This window comes from Ambystoma mexicanum, chromosome 1p, assembly GCF_040938575.1.
Source record: "Ambystoma mexicanum isolate Mex_15411 chromosome 1p, UKY_AmexF1_1, whole genome shotgun sequence".
NCBI lineage: Eukaryota > Metazoa > Chordata > Amphibia > Caudata > Ambystomatidae > Ambystoma > Ambystoma mexicanum.
Window position 1 is genome coordinate 1,021,480,895 of NC_090921.1, and position 21,368 is coordinate 1,021,502,262.

The 21,368-nt window shown below is 49.9% G+C and overlaps 1 protein-coding gene across 3 annotated transcripts in view; it reads left to right on the plus strand.

Moving 5' to 3' along the window:
• The window catches only part of EDC4 (enhancer of mRNA decapping 4), a 2,544,921-nt gene that overhangs the window by 1,495,396 nt on the left and 1,028,157 nt on the right, over positions 1–21,368 (plus strand). For all 3 annotated transcript variants that reach the window (XM_069603831.1, XM_069603839.1, XM_069603847.1), the window contains exon 18: positions 11,745–12,205. In XM_069603831.1, coding sequence (XP_069459932.1) covers positions 11,745–12,205 — 461 coding nt within the window. The remainder of the gene's footprint in view (positions 1–11,744; positions 12,206–21,368) is intronic.

The window sequence follows — 21,368 nt, forward strand, 5'->3', positions numbered from 1 at the left end:
AGGTCATCGAAAGGTTTTGGCGGGGGTTCTTCCTCTTACCGCCAACCCTCCCGCTCTTTGACCCAGGAAGCCAACAGGAGTCACTCCAAGTCCTTCGGGAGTGGACTTTGTCATCTGGGACCGCAGGGCGGCCTGTCGACTTCCAAACCAGATTTAACCGGGCAGGACGTTGGTCCCCCACCCGTGCACCCCAGTGGGAGACCGGCTGGTGAACTGCGTTAGCTTGTGGGAGACCATCTCCACCGACAAATGGGTGCTGGATGCTCTCGCCACGGGCACACCTTAGTACTCCACGTCCCTCAGCTGCTGCTGGAGGTTTGGGCCATGTTACAGAAGGGGGGCGATACAGCTGGTTCTACAGCGACTCCGGGGCTCCAAGTATACTCGAGGTACTTTCTCGTAAGAAAGAAGACTTGGGTCCGGAGGCCCATTCTTGACCTGCGACGGCTAAACAAATACACAAAGTCCCAGAAGTTCCGGATGGACACGCTGTAACACGTGCTCAGCCAGCTGGAGGAGGGTGACTTTCTGTTGTCGTTGGATCTAGAGGACACGTACTTCCACATCCCCATACACAAAGGACACTGCAAGTTTCTGAGCTTCGTCGTTCAGGCGAAGCATGATCAGTTAAAGACCCTTCCTTCTATTCAGGCTGAAGTCGGAGCCCATAGTCTTCACCAAGTGCTTGGCGCCCGTTGAGGCCCATTTGCGACTGCAAGGGATCCATGTTTACCTCTACCTGGACGACTGGCTCATCAGCGCCAAGTCAAGGGACACCGCCGTCGAACACACGGAGCGGACCATCCGTCTTCTTACGGATCTGGGGTTCTCGGTGAACAATGCAATGTCCTGCTTAACTCCATCGCAGGACGCTCTGTTCCTGGCATCCAAGCTCAACATGGTGTCATGCCTGGCGTCACCTTCGGCGGAAAGGATATCTGCCATCTTGGGCAAGGTGCAATGGCTGTTGCCACAGAAGATCGCCATGGTGAGGACCGCCAAGTCGCTGCTCAGCATGTCGTTGTCGTGCATTTACCTGATTCGGCTCTGCAGGTTACGGATGTGGCCTCTACAGGAATTCCTTGATGCCGGTTGGGTCCAGGTGTCCTGGAAGCTTCCAGGACAAGTTCGCGCTCGACGAGGAGTTCCGACAAGCGATCAGATTGTGGGGCGTGTGCTCCATTAACGCTGGAGGCATGGATTTCTAGAGCCCACCGTACCAGCAGACGCTCACAACAGATGGGTCTCTGGAAGGATGGGGGGGCAACACCGGACGTCTTCACACCAGAGGCATGTGGTTGCCGCAAGAGAGGGCTCTGCACTTAAACGTACTGGAACTACAGGTGGTGTTTTGGGCCCTCAAGTCAGGCAAAGTGGTGAGGGTCTTCACGGACAATCCCACCACAATGTTTTACATCTGGAAGCAGGGGGGCACCAGATCTCTTGTGCTCTCCAGGGAGGCACAGGACTTATGGCACTGGGAAGTCGCCCAGGTGATGTTCCTGCTTCCATTTCACCTGGCAGGAGTAAAGAACACTGTTGCCCGACTCTCTCAGCAGGGAGCTATGCTCTTGCCACGAGTGGGAGCTTCGGCAGGACCAAGTGGACATCCTGTTCGACAAATGGGGCAATCCCCAGATTGATCTGTTTGTGACGGTGCCAAACACCAAGTGCCGGAGGTTCCCTAGTAGGTTTCTCCAGCCCAGGAGCATGTGCAACGCATTCTCATTCCCCTGGGACGGCCGGTTTCTGTATGCATTCCCTCCATTGCCATTGCTTCTTCGAGTCCTCAATCAACTCAGACAGTGACGGTGCAGGATGATCCTCGTTGCACCAGCGTGGCCGAGACTGATCTGGTACCCGGACCTTCTCAGCATGTCAGCGTCCTCCAGTCAACCTGCCAGTGTTCACCGGATCTCCTCGCCAGGGAAGGAGGCGCAATTCTGCACCACAAACCAGGATCGCTGACCCTGAAGGCCTGGCTCCTGCAGCATTGGAATTCGAGTGTTACAATCTTCCGGCGGACTGCAAGGAGGTACTCGTCAAGGCCAGAGCGTTGTCCACTTTGAAATGTTAGACTCGAATGGAAGAGATTCGCAATTTGGTGCCGTTCACAGAAGATCGACCCTCTTGAGGGTCATGGCCCCTCAAGTATTTCCAGATTTGCTGCTGTTGGCTAAATCGGGGCTGGCTCATGCCGCCAAGGTTCATCTGGCAGCTATTCCCTGCTACTCCCCAGCCCCAGGACGACCCTCTTTGTAGTTGCACCGGTTAGTTGAGGAATTCATCAAGCGACTATTCCGCTCATTCCCATCCGGTGAAGGCTCCGACCCTGGCGTGGGAGCTCAATGTGGTACTTACTAGGCTCATGGGAGCCCTGTTCGAGCCTATGCATTTTGTCCCACTCAAGTTTCTGTCGTGGAAGACCGCTTTTCTCATGTCATCACCTCTGCACGACGAATTGGTGAAATCCAGGCCCTATCCTGTAAACCACCTTACTTGACTTTCCACGAGACAAGTGTGGTGCTGCGGACGCACTCCTCATTCTTGCCCAAGGTGCCGTTGGACTTTCATCTAAACGAGCCCTTGGTGTTACCTGTGTTTTTTCCGACTCCTCAGTCGCTGGCTGAAAGGACTTTGCACTTGCTGGATGTGAGTAGAGCACTGAAGTTTTATGTGGCCCGCACAAAGAGTTTCCGGAAAACTTCTCAGCTCTTTGTGAACTTTGGTCCTGTGAACCATGGGAATGCCCTGTCCAAGGCTTCCATTTCCAGGTGGCTCTGCGGCTGTATCACTCACTTGTCACCGGTTGGCTAGCCGACCGTTGCCTGGCTGTCAGAGAGCCCATTCTACCAGAGCGATCGCTGCTACTATGGCGTTCCTGTCTGGTGTGCCCCTGCTGGACATCTGCAGGTCTGCTACGTGTAGGTCACGCACACCTTCACAAAGTTTTATTGCGTCGACAGGGATTCCAGGGAGGAGTCCAGAGTCGGCCAAGCAGTGCTGGGCAACCTGTTCGCTTGAAGGTGAGTCTGGTGAGGAGTTAAGGGATTCCGTCTGAGCCTTGCCACCTCCCATGGTTGTGCATGTGTGTACTGCTATGTATTATTTATTCATGAGCATGTGAATCCATGCCAGACCCCATGCTGGAGAAGGAACAAGTTACTTACCTGTAACGGTTGTTCTCCAGCATGGTTCTGGCATGGATTTCCATGCGAACCCTCCCGCCTTCCCCTCTGCGGCTCTTCTCTTCGTCCTACTGCCACTTTACGTGGCACCAATTCTGAAGATGGCTGTCAGAGGAGGGGCTTAGGTAGAGGGCAGTCATTGGCTGGGGGCAGTATGACCAGAGCTCAGTGATTGGTTTATAGGAGAAAGACAGTTTGGAAACGAAACTGAAACCGTTTTTCTATTACTGAGGATTCCCAGCCTGACGACTGGGAATATTCATGAGCATATGAATCCATGACAGACCCATGCTGGAGAACAACCGTTACAGGTAAGTAACTCGTTCCTTAGTCTCCAATAGAACCTCCAAAGTTTTTGACCGAAAAACAGTTGTTTAGCTGATTCGGCATATTGATGATGAAATAATTTAAGATCCCTGAATTGACATGGCGCACCCTAGAAGGGTTCCATCTAAGACGATTTCCAGAAGGGTTTTATCGTAAGTCTACATCCATAAATTCAGACTCTTAACCTAATGGTCTCACCCGAAAAAAAGTCAGCACTCAATACACAATGATTACTGTATGCGGTGGGAAGTACAGTTAGTGACTTGCAATTTTCAAACGGAGGGCTGGCGAATATATGATCTAATGTGTAGGTGCTAGAAGCACAATACCAAGTAAAATTAAGGGGTATGTCCCCGTTAACAGATCCATTCAAGATCACCAAACCTAGACCAACCAGTAACTTGGTCCAGACATAACCAAAATACTCCTTCCCTTTGAGACTCAGGGTTGTACACATCATTGGGTCTACTAATGGACATGAAGCATTAATGTCCCCTGACAGGAGTATCAATTCACTTTCCCATTTACTTTGCCATTCAATGATTTATTTGCTACATTTGCTACTAGGTTGGAAAGGGTGTTTAGGTTACCACAGCGTAAGTGCCAACAAATAATAATAACAGGAATATCAAGATAACTCACTGTGGATGATCTACTATACATTGCTATGGAGCCAAATGTATCATTTGTACACTCCAAGATTGTATTAGGAGAGCTCGATTTAACCAGGGTCAATAATCCACCCGAGGGGCACCCCCCACAATTACCCTTTTCAGCAGGCTGAATGTTACATTCATAACCATCAATGACGGGTAATTCACTTAACCAAGTTTCTTGTAAATAAATGATTAGTTTAGACTTTAGAAAAATACCCACTACAGTATTTGTGAAACGATTGGCATGGCCACGATGTTCCATGACAAAAAGGACATCATGTAAGAACTATTGTTGGGGGTGGAATAAAGTCAGCCCTGGACGTTTCACTTTTAGGGCACCCGAAATCCATGATCAGTAATTGGATTGTATAACATTTTTACAATACTGCAGTGATTGGTCCTGCCCCAAGTCTGGCATCACTGTAACCATAATCCCTGTTTGTGGAGGATTCAACAGATCACCTTGGGCCAATCAGCCCTTGTTATTACCCCTATCAAGATATATCGGTGTAATATAAAAGCCGAAAGATTGTATAATGCTATGTTCTCCAGCATGGGGTCTGGCATGGATTCACATGGCCATCAATATTCCCCGTCGTCGGGCTGGGAATCCTCGGTAAGAAGAAAAACAGTTTCACTTTCAATTAGAAACTGTATTTCGAGGGATTGTGTCCTCCGACGTATTCCTCATCTTAGATATCTCCTTCCAGCTCTGCTGGCCTCGGAAAAAAATTTTCTCTCTAGAGGGCGCTGCGCGTCGACATCCTTCGAGTCGATGTCCCTCGACAGCCGGGCGCAGCGCCCGTTGCTCAGTTCCGTTTTTCTGCGCATACTCAGTGCCTCGGAATACCGTTGCTCAGTTTTGTCAGTTAAACCTATTTACCTCGAGTTATTCGATACCGTACTCGATGGCTTCTTCGTCGGAACCGACAACTCCTCGATCCGGCTTCAAAAAATGCCGAGATTGTGGGAAAAAGATGTCGCTGACTGACCCTCACAGAGTTTGTCTGTGGTGTTTGGGAGCTGAACACCATTGTTCGGAGTGCGAGGACTGTATGTCCATGACAGCTAAGGCCCTGAAGGAGCGTAGGGGGAAGCTGGAGAAAGGTAAGACTTTCTTAAGCTTCTTCTTCGTCGACGAAGTCGAGACATTCGTCTCCTCGTCACCATTCGCGCTACAGATCTCGGAGTGGGTCTCATCACTCCTCGAGATCGAAGCACTCGAAGAGGAGACTTCGAAGATCCCCTTCTCCGTCTTCCTCTGTTTCGCCAAAGAGAATCCCGTGCCCCACGAAACATAGTTCCCGGGCTGAATGGGAGGAATTCCGCAAAAATATGATGAGCGTCTTTGAGAAAGCGGCCTCGACCCCCCTCGAAGACTGCCGAGAGCGATGCTCTGGTCGAAAGACCCGAAGGTCAAAAACGCTGCGAGTCGCAGTACCCGGCGAAGGAAACCTCTCGAGCGCGTCACGAACCCTCGAGCAGGACTATGACCTCCAAACCTTCCTCGAAAGTGCCGTCGACGAAAGTTCCGTCGAGGTCGATGTCTTCGACGCCGTTGTCGAAGGGACCTTCAACACACGAGTCTGTCGACTCGACGCCAGCGTCGACGCCAAGAAAAGTCATGGTTACGACACACCCAGTGTCTATCCCCAGGTCCTCGACGTCGATGGCTTCGAGATTGTCGAGTAGAATCCCAATTCTGTCGAGGTCTCCGCCTTTGTTTTCAACGCCACGCTCGAAGCCTTCGACGTCGACAACATCGACGTTTTCGAGGCCGATTATGATAAGTTCGGCACCCTCAGCCTTGGAAATGGGGTTTACACTCTTTATGAGTTCAGAACAATTGAGAACTATGTCCTCAATATTGGAAGAGGGTGAATTGTCTGAACAGGAAGACACATTTGAGCTGCAGGGACCTGTAACCCCAATTAGAGAGGAATTTTCCTCTGAAGTACGCAGGTTAAAGGATCTTCATGATTCCTTACATGAGGCAAGTGGGTTAGACACCTCCCCTGAGGTGGAGTTTGCTAGGCCAGACCCGGGGGAACATGCTGAAACCCCCTATAGAGCCTTAATGGCCAGGATCACAGAGTTTATGGGGTGGTCTGCACCTTCACAATCTTTCCAACAAGATGACCTCACGGATATTCTTGACAAAGGCCCACAGGAGGATCCGGTGGTGCCTTTTCATAAAGCTCTTCAGAGGAAGATCATGACAAACTGGGAAACCCCAGATGTCGTACCAGCAGTAAATAAAAAACTGTCTACAAAGTACAGGGTATCCTCTACAGACCCGGAGTTTTTGTCTAAACACCCATCCCCAGAAAGTCTGGTGGTACAGGCAGCATCCTCTACCGATGTCAAGACGGCTTATCCTACCGTCCCACAGGACAGAGACGATAAAAAATATGATGCTATGGCAAAGAAAGTCTTTTCAGCATGTAGCATGGCGTTAAAATCTGTTAATGCTACTTGCACCCTTGCTAGGTTCAGCCATACACTTTGGGAGTGTGCTTCTACAGCGGCTGACTGCATCCCGGAGGGAGAAGAAAGGGATGCGTTCCTGAATATTATACAGGATGGTAAAGACGCTATGTGCGAATCCCTCCAGACGGGCATTGATTCGGCTGACAGTGTCAGCAGAGCAATGGCGGCAAGTACATCAACTAGGAGATTCGCTTGGTTGAGAAAGTCTGGGTTTGCCCCAGATGTGCAAGCCAGGCTCTTGAACATGCCATTCGATGGCTCTTCTTTGTTCGGGAAAAAGGCGGATGACAGTTTAGAGAAACTGCAAACTTCAAAAGCCGCAGAAAAATCCCTAGGAGCTGCAATCCGTCAGACTCCTTTTCGTCCCACAGGAACCTCTGCGAGGGGCAAGTCCTTTCGCTTCTACTCCGCTTTCGGAAGAGGTAGAGGACGACCGGCTCAAAGGGGACAAAGAAGAACTACCCGAGGTGGACGGGGTAGATATTCAAAAGCCGCAGCAACAGCAGGTGCCTCTTTACCATCGGCATCTGCATCAGCCGCCCCAAAACCACTCTGAGGACTTCCCTCACAGGACACCTGTAGGAGGCAGGTTGACTCAACATCTGGCGGTAAGTTCCAACATGCCCAACGTCTCCCAGCCTTCGACTTTTTGAGGTTGCTAGGCCTCATGGCATCCTGCATTTTCCTAGTGCCAGAGGCTCGCCTGAGAATGAGATCCCTCCAGTGGGCACCGAGGACTCAGTGGTCACAATTCTCAGGGAGAATGACAGATCTTCTTCAGGTTCCCGACAGAGTAGCTCGAGACCTTCAGTGGTGGGCCTGACAGGAGAACATTCTGAAAGGAGAACAGTTTTGGCAACCCTGGCCGGAGATAACAGTAGTCACGGATGCCTCACTCACGGGGTGGGGAGCCCACGCCAACGACTTGACCATCAGCGGTCGTTGGTCTCCATCGGAGTCCAGACTACACATCAACCTGCTAGAGCTGAGAGCCATCAGACTTGCGCTGAAGGCGTTCCTGCCAGCTGTACAAGGGAAGAACGTCCTGATAATGACGGACAACACGGTGGCCATCATTACCTCAACAAAAGAGGAGGCGTAGGATCACTACCCCTGTGCAGAGAGGCGATGCAGCTCTGGTTTTGGGAAATCCAAGAAGGAATCTCTCTATCGGCAGTTCACCTAGCCGGAGAGAAGAACTTGACAGCGGACGCTCTGAGCAGGCAGAGCACAGTCTCCCACGAGTGGGAGCTAGCTCAGGAAGTCCTTCAAGAGATCTTCGCCCTTTGGGGAACCCCTCAGGTAGATCTGTTCGCCACCAGCCTCAACAGGAAATGCGACCTGTTCTGCTCAAGGGAATTTCCCCCGAGAGGAGCTCTGGGAGACGCGTTCATAGTGGACTGGGAGTTTCCGCTTCTGTACGCGTTCCCACCGGTCCCTGTCATTCCTCAAATGATCAGGAGGTTGAGAAGATTCCGGAGAACCATGATCCAAATTGCCCCGGATTGGGCCAGGAGAACGTGGTACCCGGACCTTCTAGATATGTCCATCTGCCCTCCAATTCGACTTCCACTCAGAGAGAACCAACTCTCGCAGAAGGGAGGTCAGGTTCTCCATCCAGACATCAAAACCCTCAACCTTCACGCTTGGCTTCTGAAAGGCTGAGGTACAAGGATTGGGACCTCCCTGATGATGTTATGGAGGTGTTGCTTTCGGCAAGGAGGCCAGCAACAAAGTCTTTATACCGCTGCCGTTGGAACAGATTTTGCAGCTGGTGTAGAGAACAGAATATCGACCCTTTTTCATGTGGTACACCAATGGTTTTGTCCTTCCTACTATATTTGGCAAATTCAGGCCTTCAAGTTGGCACCATTAAGGGCTATCTCGCAGCGCTATCCATCTTTAAGCGCACTGCGGAAGAACCATCCTATTTCAAGTTACCCTTGGTAATACAATTTCTTAAGGGGTTAACCAATGTTTATCCCCCAAGACCATTCCAAGTTCCCCTATGGGATTTAAACTTAGTCCTAACTTTCCTGATGGGCACACCTTTCGAACCACTCCATTCTTGTTCGTTAAGATTCCTTACCCTTAAAACTGTTTTATTAATAGCATTTACATCTGCTAGAAGGGTGAGCGAATTACAAGCTCTTTCTTGTAAACCCCCTCACACTATCTTTCACAAAGACAAAGTTGTCCTGCAAGTGAAGCCTAATTTCCTCCCAAAGGTGGTTTCTGAATTCCATATCACTCAGAAGATTACCCTACCATCTTTCTATCCTCCTCCTCACCCGGGGAAAGAGGAAGAGAGGTTACACAGGCTAGACCCTAGAAGGGCTTTAAGTTTTTACATCAGTAGACTAGCCAGGATAAGACAGGCAGATCAGCTGTTTGTAGGTTACACAGGTCACAAGCTGAGGTTACCAATAACTAAGCAGACCATTTCCAGATGTATCATCCTAGCCATTCTGGAATGTTATAAATTGTCAGGAAAAGAGCCCCCTCAAAACCTTGGGGCTCATTCGATCAGAGGTATTGCAGCTTCGTCGGCCCTCAAAAGAGGCGTGCCGGTTAAAGACATCTGTGCAGCCGCTACATGGTCGTCTGTCCATACCTTTACACGATTTTACAATTTGGATTCCTCCTCCAGTCAAGAGACTAGGTTTGGAAGGGCTGTACTGCATTCTATTCATCAATAGAAGACAGCATGAAGTCAGTACTCCCTCCTCCAATAATAGAATACTGCTATGGGAGCATATCTAAGATGAGGAATACGTCGGAGGACACAATCCCTTCGAAGAACAAGTTACTTCTTACCTTGTAACGTTCTTTCGACGGGATGTTCCTCCGACGTATTCCTCATCGACCCTCCCATCCATCCCCGCAGTTCTACTTCCCTTGTTGTTGCAGCTTACGCTCCTCCAGGGTGATTAGTTTAGTCCAGAAAGCATATTTGTGGGCTACAAAACGGAACTGAGCAACGGGTGCTACGCGCGGCCTTTATAGCCAGGATGACGTCGGCGTCGATACGGCGGCTGTCGAGGGACATCGACTCGAAGGACGTCGACGCACAGCGCCCTCTAGAGAGAGAGAAATTTTCCGAGGCCAGCAGAGCTGAAAGGAGATATCTAAGATGAGGAATACGTCGGAGGAACATCCTGTCGAAAGAACGTTACAAGGTAAGAAGTAACTTGTTCTTCTCCCATAAACCAATCACTGTACTCTGGGTCATACTGCCCCCAGCCAATGATAGTAGTCTCCCTAAGCCTCTCCTCTGGCAGCCATCTTCAGATTTTTAAGGCACGCTTCTGTGTTGGGAGTCCTCGAGTTTGCTCTGCGAGTTACTTCTACGTTTTGTTGGGGTTTTTTTGCAGGCGTCTCTGGACAAGTATTCATTGACGATAGAGCTGGTTGTGGCTGCTCTCTCGAAAGCTAAATGGGCTAACCCTGAGAAGGTAGTCCCCAAAGCGCTGAAGGTATCTTTTCCTCCGAGGCGTGATGCCTCTATGGTCACTTTGACAAGGTCTTCCGGCACGGCACAGAAGTGGACACTGCCTCAAAGGGGTGGGTTGGGGGGGGGGGGCAAGGAGGCCCCGGATCAGTCCCAGTCTGTGGATGAGGACTTAGAAGAAGAGGAGGAGGACGGCGGCGCAGGGCCTAGTGTGCTGATGCGCCATTTCCGCAGAGGGATGTGTCGGAGATCCAGAAGAGGATGCCGCACGGGCATGTTCAACTGTTCCCCACCGGACGAGGTGGGATCGTTCAACTCTGATTGCCAAAGACTCCGAGCTGTTCCAGCTCGTGCCTGAATAAACCAGAAAGGAGGGTTTTTGGTACCAGACGCGCAAGGCCAACAGGAAGACTATTATGGTGGTGCTCCTCGTGCCTGAATAAACCAGAAAGGAGGGTTTTTGGTACCAGATGCGCAAGGCCAACAGGAAGACGATTATGGTGGTGCCCCTCCTGGACGACATGTGGGAAGAGGGTTTAGCCCTCTTGAAGAACCCTTGCATTGACGATTCATGCTGTTTTTTTTGCTCCCCTCCTCTTATTGAAAGAATGTTGATGTTTCATGCCCGGTACAATGCAATGCACTCGTAATGTGATGCTGGGGTACAAACTATTTCTGATGTTTGTATTGGTGAGGTTTGCTGCTCAGCTCTTTGTTTTTTGCAGTTGGGCGGTGGGGGGCGGGAACAATTGCCATATTATGCAGCTGGTAAGGTTCTTACTGTATCTCCTGGGAAGTTGGTAAACACGACAGCGCCACACCCCATTGCAGCTGCAATGGTTCTTTTTGCGGTTCTGTTGTACATGAGCCTCCGTTGGGCCCATGATGCACGTGGGTCAAGTTGGGGATGGTCCACTACAATGAAGTTGGGGGGGGGGGGGCAATCGGTCGCATTGTGGGTTGGGGAGGCACAGTGAGGGTGGGGGGTGGTTATGTTGGGGTAATGTTCACAAAAAAATGGAGAGGTGATGTGGGGGTGCACCTGGTGCACGAGCGACATGTTGTCAATGCCAATGCAACCATAAATTAGCACACACGAGATAGCTGGGATGTCCCGTAAACCTGTGACATGGCCACTCGGATAATGCGTGCATTTCTAACTTTTTCTTGACTCTTGGACCTATATCTTTAAAAGTGTTTTATTAGACTCAAAGCATAATTAAAGTCTTTTCTCTCCCTTCTTTTGACATTTATTCTTAGTAAGATGGAATGCGTAACTGAGAATTGTAGCCAAATTATGTTTATTTTAGATAACTGGGCATTGGTTCTACTTTATCAGAATTCACATTGGAGCATCATTCTCCTTCCAAGTCTCTGAAGCTTTATTCAGAGAAATGTTGAATTAAGCCTGCAAATATTGGTGACAAATCATGAGTTGGGGCATTCCAGTTTGTGTGTATAGTTGAGTACTAGCATTAATGTATGTACATGCCTGTGCATGAGACATTGAGCAAATTAATTTTCATAAAAAAGGAATAAACCTACAAATGGTGGTATGTTTACCTTTTTGTATTGATTCAGATGGGAGTATTTCTCTTCCAGTGACATTGTCTTCATCTGTATGTTTATCAGGTCACTCCAGGCAGCCTTCCTCTCGAACTTCAGACCCTGGAACCACTGGTTGTTCCTCAAGCATCACCTACCAGAGAGCGCTCCCCTGACGTGATCTCCTCTGCCTCAACAGCGATGTCCCAGGACATTCCTGAGATTGCCTCAGAGATCCTCCAGCGCAGCTTTTCCTCTGCTCCTCCAGGCCTCCCGGTGGAGGTTCTAGATGCCAACAATCATGTGGACAGCATGGCCTCGGCTGCTTCTGCTTTGCACTTGCTGTCCCCAAGGAACCGGCACAACTCAGATCATAGTCTTCATTCTCTAGATATGACACCAGCAGTGGAGGCCGACCGTCTGAGCACTCCTTCCCTCCTGGAAACAGCCATCACACAGGACAATGGTGGGTTGGAGAGTGTGGTGAACCAGCCATGGCCAGCTGCCCCTGATATCACCAGAGAGACTCGGAACAGCATGGCAGACAGGTAACTGTTTTGTAATAGGATTGTGATTTTGGCAAACCTTAGGTTTAATGATAAAATAATCAGTCGCTGGACACTTAGCCAGTCCTGCTCTTCTGTGAGCCTAAATGATGTTTTTTTAACTATTAAAACTTGTCTCAATATTACTGTAGCTGCCAATTAGGCCTTTTCATACCAATGTATTCAATGTGCAGCATAGCTCTGAGAAGCACAGTTGGCCTGACCAAACTATTCCTAGGTAAGAACTTTTCTTTCATTTGAATTGAATTTGTTGACCATTGATATTCATTTTCTCAGATCTTTTTCACATTAATTTCTGCCTTCTCGGGAGGTACAACTAATATCTGAAAATTCAGCCCTCCATGTTCTTGCTTAAATATTTGCAGCAACCCCAAATATTGATTGGTTGTTTAAACCCAGCTTATTGCTCAAAAACATTCAACAAAAGTGTAGTTTAAAATGTGATCTTGTGTAACCAATTATTTGCCCATTTGTTGTTTTTGCTCAACACCTATTTCCCCCTTTCATGTAAAAGAATTTCTGGTACAGTATAGTGGAAGACACTCAGATTTCCAATGTGACGTTTTCCTCATAGACCTTTCTTTTAGGTGCTGGGCCACAGATTGTTAACATTGTACTTTTATTGATTACTGGTTTCTCTCTTGAATGCTCCAAAGAGTTAAATGCATTTCTGTGCATTTTACAAGATGCATGGTTTCTTCTGAAATACTCAGCTTTATCTACTCCCCACGCTATGTTGTTGTAAGAAGCAGAAATACCTTTTATCCTCTCCCTAACAGGGTGCTGTATCAGGCAGCAGAGGGAACAGCCTGCAGCAACATGACTTTAACTACATGTTCCATCCCATTTGCGAAATTCTTCAGTTGGATTCTTTTTAACAGTGGAATTAGAAAAAGATCATCTCTCTCACTCAGTCTACCTCCTTTCCTGCTGCCCAAACACCTCCATCACCTTCCCTCTTCCTTTTAGTAGGCCTTTGTTACAAAACATTCCTTGAACTGGAATATATTACTGGGGCTTATTGATTGATCTGCTTAAGTTCACATGCTTTGATAAAGGCCTACATGTGGTGGTTGGTCCGGAGTATTACGTATTATTTTCGAACTTGAAAATAGGATGTGACTTGGTGTTCCTGTAATAGTATCCCATCTGTGACATGTACAGTAACCATAATCCTTCAAGAGTCGAGGTCCTCGGATTGTTTTTTTCTTGCCATCAGCTTGGTCGCATTACAAAGAGTTCTTACTTCATGTTATTAAAGCTCAAGATCTGGTAAGATTAACTAAAAATGTCCATCACCGAAGATTGCTCGACAGAGAATACTTGCCCGACAAATTATCACCAGTGGGCCTCGTGTTTCGGGAGGGTCGGTGGCCGAAAACATCTCCAGGCATCTTAGTCCATACAACAGGGAGAATAGGGGGATAAACGTGAACATTCACTAGTTATATTTTGGAGAATGTCTATATATTTTCCCTTATTTGAAAACAGTCTCCCTGTCCACCAGCTCTGACTCTGGTGAATACTCCATTAAAATGTTGCCCCTCCTGCAATATGAAATTCCCCAGGAAGGACACACAGAGTGTGTGTAATTATTGCCTCCCTTGGGACTATCAGGATAATAAGTGTCGAGCCTGCAAGCTCTTTACCAAAGATACTTAATGACCGATGTTTGGAACACTGGGCCGCCTACGCGAAGTACAGGCAGATGGGATGGGGGATACACTCTTGCTTTCGGCCCATCCTCGGCCACACTCTTCAGTGATCGCTGTGGCATCACTATACTCCAAGCCTCAGTCATCCTCAGCAGCGACGCTGCTAGGCAAGGAGGAAAAGATCTTGGAGGCATACGGGAAGAAGCTGTATTCAAAAGCGTCTTTGCATCTTTGTCATGCCGATGCCATGCTGGCTGCAGATAACCAAAGGTTATGGCGATAAATTGCGGACTTCCTCCCATAACTCCCTGGCAGAGCCAATCACGTATCAAGGCGTGACTGGCGGAAGCCAAGCTGGTGGCGCAGGACCTCATAGAATCCACCGTGGCCCATATTGACACCTCTGGCCATGCCATCTGTATCACCACAGACATAAGAAGGACAGCCTGGCTCCATGCAATGAAGTTCAACTGGGACGTCCAGGTACGCATATTAGACCTGCCGTTCGAGGGGTGATGGGGGGGGGGGGGGAGACCTCTTCCACTCCACCACAGACAAGGAGCTGGACAAAAAGAAAAGCAGCTCACAAATGGCCAAGTCTTTATCCATCTTGACAAAGACCACGCCCAAATCATACACCCAGTCACAGCAGCACTCCGAGAAAGGGCGTACATACGGAGGGTTCAGCGGCTTTCAGGAACGGAGATCCAAGCAGCCGGACCACTCGCTGGCTCCAAATCGGCGCAAGCAACAAAAAGGGGGAGGGGGGAGAGAGAGAGTAAGGGCTTTTTCCAGTCCCTCTCCTCCACGACACCGTCTGAGGGAAAGAAGGCATGACACGGCCCTCTGGGTCCATGTGTCTACAGTGGGGAGCAAGCTTGCTCTCCATACACATTTCTGGTGCCAGAATTTCGCGGACCCATGGATCCTCTGTGTAGTATGCACGGGGTACCGCCTACCCTTCCCAGCCTCTTCTTCTTCCTCTCCTCCACTCCCTCAAGTTGGGACAGCAACTTGTCTGGCTGAGATCCGGTCGCTCGTAGAGAGCCAGGCCGTGGAGGAAGTCTCCGCCTCCCAGCGAGGCTTGGGCTTTTACTCCAGGATTTTTGCCATTCAGAAAAAGAACCAGGCGGGCCTGAGAGTTGTGCTGGACCTTTCCACCCTCAACCTCTCCTTACCTCTAAAAAAAAAAAATGTAAGATGGTTACGCCAGCTTTTATAGCAGAGACATTGTGCAGGGGAGACTGGATGTGTTCCCTGGATCTGAAAGACGAGTATCTACACGTCCTGATTTGGCAGCCACATCGTTCTTTCCTACGGTTCAAGATCATGGGCTACCATTTCCAATACAAAGGCCTTCCTTTTGACCTCAGCCCGGCCCCCAGGGTATTTACCAGATTAATGAATACTGTGGCTGTCCTCTTTAGAGCGTAGGGCCTCCACATCTACCCATACCTCAACGACTGGCTTGTCAGGGCTACATCTCCGTAAGTGGTTCACCACTCTTCCCATGCCCTTATGAACACACTGCACGATCTGGGATTTTCGCTCAATCTCAAGAAGTCACAGCTGCAGCCCACGCAGACTGACATTCTTGGGCCTCATCTGGGACACATGCTCCGAGAAGGTGTTTCCGTCGGAGGACAAGATCTCGACCATCAAGAGGGCCACCACCCACTTCCTCAGCAGCGAGGTGACCTCGGCATAGTGGTACCAGGATCTCCTGGCTCTCTTGTCGGCTGTCCTACTAGCTATCCCACACACAAGACTGAGGATGAGGAGGATTCATCTGCACTTTGCGGACTCAGAACCAGGAGCGTGGCGCTCAATCCGAGATGAAAATCATTCCTCCATCTCTCCACCAGGACCTCATATGGTGGTCCAGGGACTACAACCTACGGACGGGCAAGCCCTTTCGGCCTCCCACCCCGCAGGTCACTATCACCACAGATTCCTCACTCGAGGGCTGGCGAGCCACCCTGGACGATCTCTCGGTCCATGGCACCTGGACCCGACAGGAGCAGGAGTACCACATCAATTGGGTGAAGTTGAACGCCTTCTGGCTAGCGCTCAGAACACTCCTTCCACTTCTCATGGGCAATGTGGTCCTCATCCAGACAGACAACTCTACCAGCATGTACTTTGTCAACAAGCAGGGAGGCACCAGACCTCACTGGCACCCCCCTCTGTGCAGACTGGCAATCAGCATGTGGGAGTGGACCCTGGAAAACGACATCTACCGCACAGCAGTCTGCCTTCCAGGGAAATCCAACCTGGAGGCAGACCGGCTCAGCAGGTTGGGAGCGGACAATTACGAGTGGCAGCTAAACAACCTTGTTATTCAGGAGATCTTCAACAGATGGGGTCTCCCCCACATCGATCTCTTTGCCACCTGGCACAACAAGAAGTGCCCTCAGTTCGCCTCCTTGCATGGACAGGGCCCCGGCTCCCTGGCCAATGCATTTCGGGTTCAGTGGAACGACATGACCGCGTACGCCTTCCCGGCCACAAGCTGATTCACAGAGTGCAAGATCAAAGAATCTCGCCAACTCAACATCATTCTGATAGCTCCATGGTGGCTGGCCAGGCCATGGTTCTCGGAGCTGCTCAGCCTCGCAGAGATGCCACCCATTCCCTTTCCGACGGGCCCAGCACATATGCTGGCGCAGCAGGGAGGCAGGGTCATCCACCCCACGTCACAGAAACTTGCCCTCGCAGCGTGGTTCCTGATCACGTAACACTTAGGCTCCTCAGTCTCTCCCAGGCTAATCTGGAAATCATACAGGGCACAAGGAGCAAGGCTACCAGGGCCCAGTATAAAAGTAAATGGACCAGGTTCTGCCACTGGGCAGACCCCAAGGAAATCCAACACCTGGCATGTACTTTGGACGACATGCTCTCCTTCTTGGCGCACCTCACCCACTGTGGCATGCAGGTGGACACCTGCCGCACTTACCTCGCAGCCATCGGGGCTTACAGGAATTCAGAGGAGGGGGGTCTTCTCCTCCTCCAATCCGATTGTCAAACATTTGGCAGGGCTCGCAAGGCTCTACCCGCCCATCAGGAGGCCGCACCCCGTGTGGGACCTGAACCTAGTGTTGGGTGCCCTGGTGCACAAACCGTTTGAGCCAATGGTGTCTGTGGACATCAGGCTGGTCACCATCAAGACATCCTTAAGTTGGCCTCCCCTCAGCTTGTAGAGTCAGCGAAATCCAGGCGCTGGTTGCCTCAGAACCATATACAACCTTTCACAGGGACAAAGTAGTCCTGCGGACATACTTAGCATTTCTCCCTAAGGTGCTGACTGCTTTCCATTTGAACGAGGAAATGGTCCTTCCTATATTTTTTTGCCGATCCTAAGGACGAAGCACAGAGGGTTCAGCACTGCTTGGATGTCAGACGGGCCCTGAAATTCTACCTTAACAAGACCAAGGGCGTCCGCAAATCACTTTCGGAGGTGCAAGACCAGGCTATCGGGCCTCCAAGGCCTCCATATCCCGCTGGATGGTCGCGGCCATCAAAGAAGCATACGAGGGTCAGCACAAGCTGCTTCTGTCGTACATGCACGCCCACGCAGTCAGGGCCAAGGCAACGGCCGTTGCATTCCAGTGCCATGTCCCTTGGCAAGTCATAAGCAGGGCAGCCACTTGGGCCACTCCCTCAGCTTTCTCCAAGCATTACTGTTTGGATGCCAGCTCTAGATCGGATGCAGCTTTCGGACAGGCAGTTCTCATGAACCTATTTGCTTGAGGAGGGTCTCCTCTCCACCCTGGGGCTACATTCAGTTGTAATCGCCCATGCAGTATGGAGGAAAGGGAACGGGACGTAAGAGTAATTTTAAGTTACTCACTGTGGTGACTCTTAGTCCGTAGTCCCCTTTCCTCCGTACGTCCCACCATCCTCCCCCCTAACTTAATAATTCTGGTGTCATTAGGCAATGTTAAATCTATTGACGACATGTCAATGCGAACTGAGGTGTGGCTCCGGAGGGCAGAGTCAGGGCAGTGCATGCTCCCATGGCCGCACCCCAGCGCGCCTCTAAATTTAAAGGGGAAAAAGGTTCCATCTCCCGTCCCTTGGCAGGGACACCCATACAGTATGGAGGAACGGGGACTATGGACTAAGAGTATGTTAGTCACTACAGTGAGTAACTTGAATTTTTCATCCGTCAACGAGTTGACAAAGAAAACCTCCACTCAAACCACCAAGTCCTTGGCCATCCTGACAAAACCAGGTCAGAAATCCATCCCTCATTCCCAGGACAGGACTGAGTTCAAGCGCTGCGCGTTCTCCAGCTTCAAGGGTTTCTGAGACTGCGGTACATGAGGCTTGACAGGTTGTCCCAGCGAAAACGGGAGGAAGCAGGGGAGGGCGTTGCACAGATATTTCCGCTCCCCCTCTTCTGTGACAGGGTCCACAGCTCCAAGGCGCAGGGGTGGTACAAACCAACCACACCCACTGCGGTTTTGGGCCTTGCAAGTTGTGGCTTAAAGAGGGCTCCGCAACCCCAGCAGGGAGGGAGGGTTAGGGTGTTGTTGCTTGGTTAGGTACGGGTGATGAGGGAAAACTGGTAAGAGGATTAGGATTACATAGGGTAAACATGTCATTGTACATCCTGTATCTGTACTACACTACTACCACTCATGCACAACGCACTCATACCTACACAGAATCCCCCGAGCCAGAACATAACATTGATGGCTGGGTGTGTTTGGTTGAGCTATGAACAGCATTGTTATAAGCCGCATCTGCTAGCCAGGTGTATTGGACACACGATTTGTCTGCATTAGTAGCGAAACACTGCAGATATTGTATCAGTCTCTTTGTGATATCCGGAAGACAGGCGTACGTCCGTACCTAACAGTTTCCGAAATGAGCGCCAAAATTGTGATGTGAATTGTGGACCCGTCTGTGATTACCTGGCTTGGCAAGCCATGTAGTCTTACTACATGCTATAAGAAGAGTTTGGCAACCTCTCCAGCTGTAGGTACACCTGCACACAGAACGAAGTGACTCATTGCGGTCAAGCAATCCACGATAACAAGTATTGATGTATGTTTCTGTACCAGTGGAAAGTCTACTATGAGTTCCATGGTGACCGTATGCCAGGATGCTGGAGGTGTCGGTAATGGTTGTAGGAGTCCAGCGGGTTTTTGATGACTAGCCTTATTCCTGCTGCACACCTTACAGTCGGACACATACTGTCATTCGTCCTGCTGTTGAGCGGGCCACCAAATATATATATATATATGCCCGGGTGGCCAGCCAAGGGAGTATCGTGGCACCACTGCATAGTAGTTCTCTAGTGGGCAGGTATATAGCATGGACGTAGTAGGGAAGTCCATTGACCAGCTTGTGTTTTGCATTGGCTTTGCATCACTTGTGTAGGTCCTTTGTTGACACTGCTTTTTGTACTGCTTCGGACATGTTCATGAATGTAATTGCCCCTATGATCTGCACCGGGGGCATAATTGGTTGAGATTCTTGTCTGGTCTCTTTCTCTGGGTGCTCTGGGTATGGTGAGAGGATGTCAGCTTTTCGATTATCACTTCCTGACTTTTGGTGATAGGAAAATCAAAGCTGGTGAAGAATAACACCCAACTGAGCTGTTGAGGACTGAGGGATTTGGCCGTCTTGATAAACTGGAGGTTGCAATGATCTGTTATTACCGTCCTTGTGTGATGTGCCCCTAACAAATAATGCAGACGTTCTTCAAATGCAGATTAAACAGACAAAAATGTGCAGTCTACTATGGTATAATTGGTTTCGGCTGGTAGAAGCTTTCGGGATTAGTACGCCACTGGATGCAGCAGCCTGGTTTGTGGATCCCTCTGGGAAAGCACAGCACCTGATGCATCCAGCTATACACTTGTTTCCACAGTTAATGCCTGAGCTAAATTCTGATGTTTTAGTACCGGAGCGACGGTAAACACCTTTTTCAGCTGTTGAAACCCATCCTCAGCTGCACTATTCCAACTAAACTTTTGCCCTTTCTTGAGTAGTTTATCACTGTCACAAGGGTGGAAAAGCCCTTTATGAACCTCCTGTTAAAGTTGGCGATCCATAGGAAGGGTTGGATATCTTTTACTGAAACTGCGGCTGACCAATCCAGTATGGCTTGTACCTTACGCTTGTCCATCTGTACCCCCTATGGTGTGAGAAAATAGCGGAGGTATTCGACCGTGGTACCATGAAATTCACATTTTTCTAGCTTGGCAAACAAATTGTGTACCCTCAGCTATTGCAGGGACGCCTTGTCATCCGTAAAGTGGTATTGCTCATTCTAGGAATATATAAGTATGTTGTCTATGCACACAACCGCAAATACATCAAGGTATCCATGAGGGACCTCATCCAGTAAGTGCTGGGAGGTGGCAGGCACGTTGCAGAGGCCAAAAGGCATTACTTAATATTCATAAAGACCGAACTTTGTTCGAAAGGTGGTCTTCCACTCATCCCCTGCACGCACCCGCCCCAGATGGTAAGCACCTCCTAGGGCCAATTTAGTGTATATGGATGCGCTTTGCACCTTGTCGAGCAAGACCGGAATGAGGGGAAGCGGATAGCGGTTTTTACAGTAATGCAGTGTATCCTGCAGTAGTCTAGGCACGTGAGTCCCCCGCTTTTTTCGGGACAAAGAAAAGAGGTGATGACACCAGTGAGTTTGAATGTCTGATGAAACAATTCCAAAGATTGGAATCCATATATTCATGCAAATGTTCGGTTTCTTCCCTCTGTCAGCGCATTCACACGACTACACAACAAAACCACACCCGGCTTTAGGTCTATCCAGCAATCGAATGGCCGATGTGGGGGTAGGGTCTGCGCTGCTTGTATGCTAAACCCATCACGGTAGTCGTGAAACTCTTGGGGCAGGAGGCTGAGGGCTATGGGCTCCGGCAGAGCCGTCTCGGTGATCACACCGGGCACCTTATGTTCAGAACCACTTCCCTGTAGGGGCCTGTATAAACAATGTTCTAAGCAATATGAAGAGCATAACTGGATGCTTCCTTCCGACCACTGAACCAGGCGGTATTGCCTTTTGAGCCATGGGAGCCCCTAATATTTTGACCCGAACTGTGGTGCGGTAATGAAATCAAAACCGATCTCTTCCTGATGGCCCTCCCCGCACAACAGTGACACAGTCTGGGTGCACTGCGTGATGGGACCGGAGTGCCATCCACAGCCCTAGCGGTTTCTGGCAGCATCTTGCGTCTTAAGGGAACCCCTGACTTCGCTGCTTACTCGATATCAGTGACGTTCTCTGTGGCCCCTGAATCTAGCAGCATGGGCACCTGGCATTCCTGGTCCCGAATGCGCAGCCGCCCCGGATGGGTGATATGTGGTGCGTAATTGGAGCAATTATTTGAAGGGGACCCCTAGTTCGACTGTGTGACCCCTACGACTGCCGAGCCGTTTCCCTGGGTCTTGGGTTTGGAAGGTCGTTCCCGCACAGTGACCCGTAATACTGCTGTACATACACAGGCTGT